Genomic DNA, 11,283 nt, shown 5'->3' on the forward strand with positions numbered 1-11,283 from the left:
TCTCACTCCCTCGCTCTCTTTGTATCCCTTATATATATCTAGATTTCTACCCCTCTTCCCCCCCCCTGCTCTCTCTCTCTCTCTCTCTCTCTCTCTCTCTCTCTCTCTCTCTCTCTCTCTCTCTCTCTCTCTCTCTCTCTCTTCCCATATAACTCTCTCTTTCTCTTCCCATATATATCTATATCACCCTCTTTCTCTCTACCTCTCTCTATCTCCCTCTATTTCTCTCAATCTCTATTTCTCTATCTCCACTTCTTTATGTCTGTATGCCTCTCTATCCATCTAATCATCTCTCTCTTTCTCTCACCCTCTATATCTCCTTATATATCTATATATCTCCAACCCTACCTCACTATTTATATATCTCTCTATCTCTTCCTCTTCCTCTATATATTGGTATATCTCTCCTTCTCCCCTATTATTTCTCTGCCTCCTCTACGTATCACTCTTTCTTTATCTTCCCCCCTCTTTAACTCACCCATCTCTCCTTCCCTCCCTTCCTCCATATCTCTTTTTTATATCCCTATCTCTTCTTCTCTCTCCCTTTCACTCCTCATACATCAATATATATTCTTTATAATTTTTTTTTTTAATTTTATCAATAAAGGGCAATAGCTGGAATATATTTAAAATATAGTATAATATTACATTAGAAGTCTATAAAACATTAAAAGATGAAAAGCATACCATAAGAAAATTAGGAAAAAATGCCTAACTAGAGCAAGACACCAGAGCCCAACGAGTAAAATGAGACCATTTCTACATACAAAACAAAGTTAAAAGTTTCAAACGAGAGACCAAAGAGAACAAAAGACTCTCAAAGCATATTCTTTTTTTTTTATCAGTAATATTTTGTATTTTATTGAATAAAACTATATAGTACATCTTCATCTGGATTATATCCCTCAAACCACCCAAAAAGTCACCCATAAAAGACTCCAAACGACCCATAAAAAAAGTATCCATAAACCCGTAGTCTGCACAAACCCTACCCCACATCTACAAGTATGAGAATGTCATATACATAGTGCCAGACAAAAAACTGGCATAAACTATTCAAACTATTCTAACTGAAAGTTCAGATTTTCAAAACAAGAATTTAACATAAAAAAGAAATGGCATGAAGAGGCACCCTTCCTTGCAGCATGTTTATCACTCTTTCTTCACCGCCTTTGCATTCGATGAGCTCGCAGCTTCCCTAGCCCTGTTCACTTCACCAGTCGGTTTGTTAGCCTGTGATATATTCTGCTTGGCCATTTCTGTAGTTAGGTGCCTGGTTATCGGTCACATCCTTCGTTCCTCCTCCACCACCCCAGCTTCCTCCTTCGCCTACTTGATAATCTCCTCCAATTCCATGATTTGAATGTACATTATCAGGCCCTCCCAACCTCTCCTCGCATCATCCTGAAATCTTTCTTTTACTTCTTCTCGATGTCTTAGAAAAGGAATTCATGCCTGCCTTTAAGCTCAACGTGCTCCTCCGGAATGCCTTCCCAAACATTAAAGCCGCATCCCGGGATCGCCCACTCCAACAAAGACTCCATATTGAGCAAATAAACTCTTGGCACTATCATCATCATCACTTTTCTCACCTCCACACGAGAATAAGCAAATTCGAGTCCCCACACCATAATTAAGGCATAGATAACCACCCTTGTTCTTTATCTATGCTCGATAACAACCACCTCCTCACCAAGAACTAGTTGAACAACCCTCAAGAACAGGGGATCCTTCGGAATGAACATGTTTTGCAGCCATTTTGCAGGAACCAGACCCCAAAAAGCAAGCATAAGCTTAGTTGTTATGAGTATGAAATTGGCTTCCATATCGCTCTCCCCACAAAATCGCCTAACTCTACACAAAGACCACTATTACCACCACCAAAATCGCTCGACTGCCACAATGAACGAACGCAAATTCTCATTCTAACAATAAATGAAGCTCTCCCAACTCCCGCCGTCAATGCAAAGGATTTTGGCATTAATTGCTTGTAATACTCAGCCAGCCTAGGCACACGAACAAAGAGAAAAGAAATACATTTCACACATTTCAAGTATGACAAGGTACTGTAGTTAGCAAATTATCTTAACTCCATGGAATGGTACTATCATTTCCATCCGACCAACTCACCTCTCCCTTAGCTAAATCACATGCCACATTGAACAATCCGTCAGCATTGACATTTCCACTTCTCCTTACATGAGAGATGCAAAAATCTTGAAAAGATTTTAATATTTAGCAGATTAATGTGATAAACTTATTTAATCTCCAACTCAGGGTTACTCCTTTCATGATTGCGTTAACCACAACTTGCAAATCTCCCCTAAATGGACTTTCAAAACCTTCATGTTTACTGCCAAATCAGTCAGTTGCTAACAAAACCGCTTGCACCTCTGCCTCATTATTTATTCCATCTTGCAGTCTTTTTGCTCCTTTAAAAAGAACCTTCCCTTCATCATCGCAAGCTACACATCCCGCTCCAAAAGTACCGGGTTACCCCTAGAAGCCCTGTCATAGTTGATCTTAACCCATCCTTGTTCGGGTTTTAACCAAATCTCCTTCTTGTTTCCAAAGTTCTTACAAACAGGATTAACCCATGAATAGATCTCAGAACATTATCTTTATTTATATATTCTATATAAATTATATCTTCTATATGATTTAAATAATTTAAAAAAAAATTTATTACGACTATGATTTCATAAAAGAGGTTAAAAGAAAAGTCATTATTAAAATACATTATTTTAACCTTTACAATAATATTAACTAAATCTTATTCCTTTTCAAATTAATTTTCATCTTTATTATTATTTAAAATTAAAATTTATTTTAACTAATATAATAAAAAAATCATTTCAAATTAAAATACTAAGATTTTACCTATTCTAATCCCCTTCTCCTTTGTTTTTACTCACCCACATGTGCGAATAAGAACGACAGGAAAATAAATGGTGAACTAAGATTGACCACTTTGCCTCTAAATCGTTGAATATTCATTTAAAGCGGCCTACAAATAACATTTCGGCAAAATTTTGCAGCTTAAGAAAATAACAAGATATTCCGACAGTTGTATCGGAAATTCGCGAGATTCGCTTCAAAACCTATCGGCAAACTTTTATTTGATTTGAAATTTTTGACCTCGGCGAATTTTATCCGACTTCGGTGGGCAAAGGCTTGTGAGGTACCTAGGTAATTAATTTTAGATTGAAAGAAAGCTACTCATTTTAATTATATTTCCGTCATAAATCTGCTGATCTGGAAACCTCATTACCGTGACATTTCCATTAAAAAGAGCATCGGGTTTTACAAAATGAGCGTGTCGTCTGTAACACGCCATAATACCCGATATAAATCCCTGACCTAAAAAAGCTGAGTTTCCCTAGAAACGCGCCTTCTGTGTTTTTTCTTTGCTTTACTAAGAAAAGCCTCTCCATACGGCGTTCTTTTTACAGCATGGCGGCTTCTTCAGAGAAAACCGCGCCATCAAATAATAGGCAGGGCGGAGGGAACAATGAAATTGTTGAGGTTTTTTCAATACCCATTTCAACGAAGAAGCGCAAGAGAGGAGAAGAGTCGAAAAATGAGAGGCATACAAGTAGCAAAGGCAAGGAGAAACAAGAAAAACCTACACCTGCCTCCGCTGCAAAGAAAGTCAGATTCCAGGAGGAGGTAACAACTGAGACCAAAGAAATTGATGAAAGGGAAAACAGCATTTTGAAGAGGAGAAAAGAGAGCAGTCTGGTGGAGAATGATAAAAAAAAAGATGAAGGGAAAGAAAAACACTCAAGTGTTGAGGTAACGATTTCGAAAAACTCTTGTTTATTATCATTTTAATATATATATGTTTTTTGTTTATAGTGGCATTAAAATTTGAATTTGATGGTGGTTTTCAAATCCAAATTTCAAACCAGGTGCTGGATCACATTCACACCAAGAATATGATTGAGGGGTGTGTGAAATCTATGATAAGTGAAGCAAAACAAGAATTTGGGAAAGAGATCAAGAGTATTATGGATGCCTTTCAAAATAAGGTGAGACAAGGAAATGAGAAGCGCAAAGGGTCAGCCTCTTACAAGCACAGGGCTGATATGTTTGATAGTTTACCATGTTCTCATTACATAAGAAGCGATATGTTGGAAGCCCCACTGAGTGATTTTGAAATTGAAGAACTAAACGAGAAGTGGCGGCAGGTGCAAGAAATTGAGTTGAAAGCTAGGATTGGACGAGTTGCGTTAATGAATGAAGAACTGCAAATGAGGATGGCGCGAATTCGTAAGGAGTCGAATGATAAACGTTGTTAGGGTTTTTGTTCTTAGACTAGACGCTTTGCATGTGAAGATTTTATGTTGGCAGTGAGTTAACTGCTGTTCAAACTTTAGACCTTGTTTTATTGCATTTTGTTATTTTGTTCCATCTTTAGCAGCAACTCTAATTTCAGCTAAAGTGTATAGGCTTGGAAATTTCCAGTTTTTGGCAGTTTGACTGATGCAAGATAAGATGCACGTACCGTTCTTAGCCATCTTCATCTAAAGAAAATGCATGGGTATAAGACTTGAATGATATCTCATTTCTATTTTAAGCTACTGCAATATATTTCTAAAGGCAGTTGTAGTTTTTTTTTCTTTCAATCAGTACAAAGAAAAGAAATAGTTGTAGATTTGAAAGTTAAATACTCTGTATTCTCACCATTTGCATTTTCAGCAGTATGTGTTTGTAGATTAGAATAGTCAGAGATTATTGTTTTTCGCCATTTGTATTTTGATTGTCGAGTAGTGAGTACTAAGCATTTCAATTGTGTGAATACCAAATATTGTAGCCCGTTTTGCTTTTTATTCTTTTACAAGGAAGATATATATTTTATTGGTGACTATAGAGTGTAGGTCTTACGATCGCTGGGATAATTTGGCACTGTTATAGATCAGCTGGTTAAAGAGATCCAAAGAGTACTTTTACACAATGTACTTTAGTCAATAATTTTCTGATAATGCTTAAATTGCTGTTTTGAAAGGAGTACTTTTACACAATCTACTTTAATTTATAGATGCCAACTATTCGAGCACAATTTCTTTGTGTTGAGATTAAAGGGTGTTTCAAAACACTGTTATTTTCTGATCCATGAATGTTGCAAGGTTGCTATCTCAATATTTCAAGTGGAATTTGGTAGATTGAAGAAGTTTTTTTTATAGTTCCAGGCTGAATGATCCCTTCACAATTAACTCTTGAAGTATGTGTTTGTAGATTAGAATAGTCAGAGATTATTGTTTTTCACCATTTGCATTTCAGCAGGATGTTGCATTTTGATTGCTGAGTACTAAGCATTTCAATTTTGTGAATACCAAATATTGTTGAATACCAAAACAGGTTACAATTGTGTGAATACCATCTTCATCTAGAATTGTTTGCCAATATAAGCAATGCAGTAAAATATTGGCATTCTAGATTAGGGTAAATTGTACTCAGAATTGTCTATTATAATACCAAATTTATTGGAACAATTGTTATTTATAATCAGCTCTTACCTTCAAGGTTGAGCATTCCAATTGTGTGAATACCAAATATTGTTGAAATTTAGTCCCAAGAAATTTAATTTGCTTGGATGAGCCTAATGCTAAAAATATTATGAAGAAGAAATGATTGGTGAGTAGTTCATCTAAATAATTAAATAGTCAATTTTGAGAGGTTCATGAAGTTCTAAGTTACATTCTATGTTACATTCTAGTAAACTGGTAAACTGGTAATGTTTGTGTAATTTGTGTGTATGTTATGTCATTTGTGTGTATGTTATGAAATATTGATGCTCCGACTTGTATTATGAAAAACAAAAATCTCCTCAAATAGAGGTATTTAGTATTTACAGATTAGATTGGACTTTGCGGACACTAAATGCACTCTACAATTCACTTTCCTTGTTTAGTTCCTTGGAGACAGGTGGTTGCACCTGGGCTCCACATAAAGGGTGTATTTTATTTTATCTGATTATTTTTGTTTTCAGAATTGCCCCAACGAGACGGTGTAGATGCACACCGAGATCTCTGCTCACATGTTCATAATGCATTGATTTGATCTATATGCTTGGTGTGTGAGCTGACCCCTACCTAGCATCCATCTGTCAATTCCTACTTCTGATCTATATGCGCACTTAAATCTGTCAAGTTTTCGCAGCAGCTGGGCAGATTGGTTCAAATGGTTCTCAATTTTAATTGCTATTCTTCCTTGGAAATTCTGCCCCCTTTTTCATTGCTTTGATGGATGCCCATACCCATTTTGGCATAGGCAGGGAGAATGCTGGCAAAAGTTGTCGAGTCTGCCTTTACACCTGTCAATTACATTTGCTCGAAAGTTTCTAAAGCCTTTTCAACATATCCATTCTGCGCATATCCTGCAATCATTGCAGTACCCAAGATAATATTTGGTGAATGTTCCAAAGCTCCCATCTTTTGGCTCAGGCTGGGAGTATTCTGATCAGGTTGGAGACTTGTTTGTTGTATATGGCCAAATAGTGTGACTGCCTTTAAGGAAACCCAGGTCTTCCCAAGCTTTAAAATATTTTCAAAAGAGGAGGTATTAAAAATAAATTAAACAATTATATTTAAAATAAATAAATTTACAATTATATTTATAGTCATTAAAATAAATTTATAATTATATTTAAAGTAGATATATTGTAAGTATAAATTATATAGATTTAATTTTTAAAATGATGTCTATGTTTTGAAGAAATAATTTTATTTTGTAGTAATTAGATAATATAAGATCAAATATTTTGTTTAATAATTATAAACAAATATACTTTTATATAAATGTTTTTAAATAAAGAATTAATAATAAATAAATAGATAGTTGTATTGAATTAGATATATTGTGAATTAGATTTTAGATATGATATATATTTAACCAAATAATTTTGTTGTCTATTAATTTAATATTATAAGATTGGAAATTTTATTTTCTACTAATTAAATATTATAAGATTACATATTTTGATTATGTTATGGTGTGACAAATTTTCTTGTTGTTTAGGCCTTGGTGAACAACTATACCCTTAATAATGACAATTGTTTTTGATATTGGTATTGCTTTGTTGAATTTGTGTCAGGCTATGGCAGATCCACAAGTTCGCTAGGATATCATTGCTATATCTAGCAATGACCCTGAGAATAACATAGTTCCACCACAAGGAAATGAGACACCTTTATCTATAATGTGCGAATAAGAACGACAGTTGTATCGGAAATTCGCGAGATTACCGCTTCAAAACGTTTCGGCAAACTTTTATTTGATTTGAAATTTTTGACGTCGGCGAATTTTATGCGTTGTGAGGTACCTAGGTACATGATGGTTTCCGAATCGTTTAAAGTTGAATGCGTTGTGAGGTACCTAGGTTATTAATTTTAGATTGAAATAAAGCTACTCATTTTAATTATATTTCCGTCATAAATCTGCTGATCTGGAAACCTCATTACCGTGACATTTCCATTAAAAAGAGCATCGGGTTTTACAAAATGAGCGTGTCGTCTGTAACACGCCATAATACCTGATATAAATTCCTGACTAAACAAAGCTGAGTTTCCCTAGAAATGCGCCTTCTGTGTTTTTTCTTTGCTTTACTAAGAAAAGCCTCCCCTCCTATCTTTCTTTTTACAGCATGGCGGCTTCTTCAGAGAAAACTGCGCCATCAAATAATAAGCAGGGCGGAGGGAACAATGAAATTGTTGAGGTTTTTTCAATACCCATTTCAACGAAGAGGCGCAAGAGAGGAGAGGAGTCGAAAAATGAGAGGCATGCCATCAAGACATTACCCATTTGGAATGCAATTGTATCTATTTGGAATGCATTCCCCAAACATCACAATCGATCGCTCGCACACGAAGTTCCACGAGTGATCTTTTTCAAATCCTAATATGATTTCTATCTCGTCAACCTGAAGAGGAGCCACCTGACTTGGCCCCACCCAAACCAAGATCCATTCTTCCCACTTTTCAAGATTGTATTTCTCTTCACTATCTTGCAGTTTCCCTCGTGAATTTTCAATTATAGTGTAGAGTTTTTCACGAAGGACACCACTACATCGTCTAGAGTCTATGTTTTAATTTTTTTTTTTGATCCCATGGAGGCCAATAGTCCTCTGTTTGAGGAAGTGCTTCCTGAATAGTCATGGGGGGAGAGGTAATTCTTGAAATCGCTCTTCTATTGGGAGATTGTGTACATAACCTCTTGGTCTTTTGAAAGCTGACAATTATACTTCGAGTCCGCCAACTCTTGTTCCACACTAGAGAAATTTTTGGATATTGACTTCCAAATATCCCTCGGTGCAAAAGTATCATTCTCATAATGGAAAAAAGGTTCTCCTTGCATGAACACATTGATTTCCTCCAAGCGTGGTCCAATAGGTTTCGCAGGAACTCCAAAACCAGTTAGACCCTCCGGACATAAATTAGAGACGTCACATTAGACACTCCAGACATTGTTTGTTTGTATTGCATACTATCTATCTATTTATCACCCTTAAACACTTTCCTTTGCCATTCTCCAATTGCTCTCTTCTAGGCAGCTGATGAACTTGTTTCCATGTCATTCAAGATAATGCCTGCTTGCTTTCTTTTAGGAAATTTGCTTGCAAGAGACTCTTCAACTTGTATGTTTTGCTTCCGTACAGATATAAATTTTAATTCACGTTTAAATAATAATTAAAAAAAATAAACATTTGTAATGAAAAGATTTAGTCATTCGATGTTATATATTATCTGATGGAAAGATACTAGACAATTCTTGGAGAAAGGAAACATCATTGATAATCATTTTTTGCAAATAACACTGAATCAAATAAATTAAAAATATTTCATGTAATTTTTAAAAGTAGAACTCGTTCAATGCTTTCATGCACCAACGGCAAAGCCGTCTGGCAAAGTGAATGATGACAATCAAACTCAAATTTTATCTGTCTTGATTAAAGACTTTTATCCTGATGGCATTAAATTAAAGTTCTTTCTCTATTTTTTGGTCATCTCTGGAGCAGAGGTTGCTTTGCATCGACCTGGGATACATTTAACTTGTGTTGTATCTACGGAAATATGTATCCTAGGATGATGCAATGCAACCTCGACTCCACCAAAAACAAATAGAAGAGAAAGTACTTTAATTTAAAGCCATCACAATAAAATGCTTTCAAGACATATATTAGGAATAAAAGGAAGCCTACCTTGTCATTTGAAGGGGTTTACCTACAATTCAAGTGATCTCTTAATTATAAAATCAATTCAATTCCAAGTGAACATGCAATCAAGCATTCATCAAGAATTGAAGGAGAAATCAAGTTAATAAAGATATCATCTTTTAAATTAAGAAATGGGCAGGAGATTAAGAATACAAACCTTCCATATTGCACACTTCAAGGTATATTAAAATCAGTTTAAAGTGTATTCATTTAGGGACCTTTCATAAAATATTCTCAACTTACATATCATAAAATGATCTACTCCACCAATACCAGATAGAAGAGAAAGTACTTTAATTTAAAGCCATCGGGATAAAATGCTTTCAAGACATATAAAATCAAGTGATCTCTTAGTTATAAAATCAATTCAATTCCAAATGAATAGGCAATCAAGCATTGAAGGAGAATTCAAGTTGGTGCAGGTGAATTTGGAAGACAAAAGGACTCAATGAAGCCATTAAAGACTTTTGAAGGTCTTAGGAGTGAAGAGCCAATCAATTATGATGTCTTAATGGGGCAGCCTTAAACAACACACACTAAGCTTTGACTGCTTAGGTGTGTTGTGGGCCCATTCTTTCCCTTGACATCCCTTCCCGTCTGTTTCCGTTAAAAAGACAATCACCATTAGCATTTGAATTCAAACAGTGTTCTCGCGTTTGACTGCATAGAACAAAGCAAATAGCATAAGAAACTCTCATCTACCTCACAACTGTCATAGAATACCTCCCCAAGGAGATATTCTCATGTCCTTTCCTGCTTTATGCTGTGGATGAAATACATAAGCGTCTTCACAATGCAGTCAATGCAACAAATAGATTTCCATTTCGATCAGTTTTATTTGCCAACGTACTCTCTACTTGTGCCAAAATGGGAGCTTTGGAGCAGAGTATGGGCTTCCATCAAAGCAGAAGGTAAGGGCAATTAATATCAGATGCTTACGGTTGGAAATGGTCTGTTTGACATGTTTGGAAAATGTGGAAGTATAGATTGCAGGATATGCACAAGATGTGTTTGAAATGGATTTAGAAACTTCCAACCAAATGTGATTAGTGAGTATAGATGTTGTAGTGCAACTGCCCAAGTACACATGCATGCAAAATATGTAAGCTTAGATAAGGCACATTAACTATTTGACATAATGCCTCAAAGATCACTCAATATCCAATGACGTTTGCGAGAAAGAAAACATCAGTTTTTTGATAATCTTAAATATTTATTTATTCATCACTATAAATCTATTATGAATATAGTCTCAATATTGCAAAAATTTATTCTATTATGAATGCAATATTTAGGGATGTAATCTTTATATTTTTTTTTTAATTAGGAAAAGGTCCTAATAGAATCCCCAACTAATTAATCTACAGAAAGATACCACTAAAGAAAGAAATTCAATCCTCACCACTATGGTCTTGAAGGATTTTAAGACACTTGGATTCCTATTTTGGCCCGCTTTTCCTTGACCCTATGTTAAGATAGCAAACTAGTTTGAGAGAATCTATTGGGTGGGAAATTGTATATGGTTGCAATTATTTTCATGCATGGAAAGTGATTTAAAGTTTGGAACAATAGAGGATAAGTATTTCTTGAACCTTCAAGGACATGTGTAGAGCACCGCATGGATGTTTCTCCATTATTGAACTCTTTGAATATGTAAGTAAATTATTTTTGGTTGATGACACAGTAAGTGTGGTATTTGTCTTTTTGATATGTTGTGGATAATATTAATCAAATATGGAATTTTTTTGATGCTATATACACTATGTTTTGGATTGAATTTAGGTAAGCGAAGAGGTAATGGAAGAATAAAAGAGGTACACAAAGGAAGAAGAGTGAAATAGGTGGTTTGGGATGGAGGTTACAAGTATATATGATAATTCGTATGGATAATTTGTTGTCTATAAAGAGGCAAATAAGCTATCACAACTTCAACATGAATGAATGCCTCATCTACTGAAGTAAAAGGTACCTCTAATGGTTTCAAAATTTGTCAAAATAGTTATGATATACCAAATAATCAAGTGGAATATCCTTTAGGTAACTAATATTATCTTCAAACTATTTATTTT

The 11,283-nt window shown here is 35.0% G+C and overlaps 1 protein-coding gene across 1 annotated transcript; it reads left to right on the forward strand.

Annotated features, from left to right (window-relative positions):
• Positions 1–3,332: 3,332 nt before the first annotated feature.
• Positions 3,333–4,538, forward strand: LOC131870854 (protein MNN4-like). The gene is made up of 2 exons (XM_059215899.1): positions 3,333–3,795; positions 3,912–4,538. The coding sequence occupies exons 1-2, from the start codon at positions 3,454–3,456 to the stop codon at positions 4,299–4,301; spliced, it is 732 nt and encodes a 243-aa protein (XP_059071882.1). The 5' UTR covers positions 3,333–3,453; the 3' UTR covers positions 4,302–4,538.
• The last annotated feature ends 6,745 nt before the right edge of the window (positions 4,539–11,283 follow it).

This window comes from Cryptomeria japonica, unplaced genomic scaffold, assembly GCF_030272615.1.
Source record: "Cryptomeria japonica unplaced genomic scaffold, Sugi_1.0 HiC_scaffold_352, whole genome shotgun sequence".
NCBI lineage: Eukaryota > Viridiplantae > Streptophyta > Pinopsida > Cupressales > Cupressaceae > Cryptomeria > Cryptomeria japonica.

Excerpts from the sequence above, each read along its gene's own strand:
- LOC131870854 (XM_059215899.1), top strand. The coding sequence starts at position 3,454 with ATGGCGGCTTCTTCAGAGAAAACCGCGCCATCAAATAATAGGCAGGGC. Across the intron at positions 3,796-3,911 it reads AAAAACACTCAAGTGTTGAG|GTGCTGGATCACATTCACAC; the intron begins GTAACGATTTCG and ends ATTTCAAACCAG.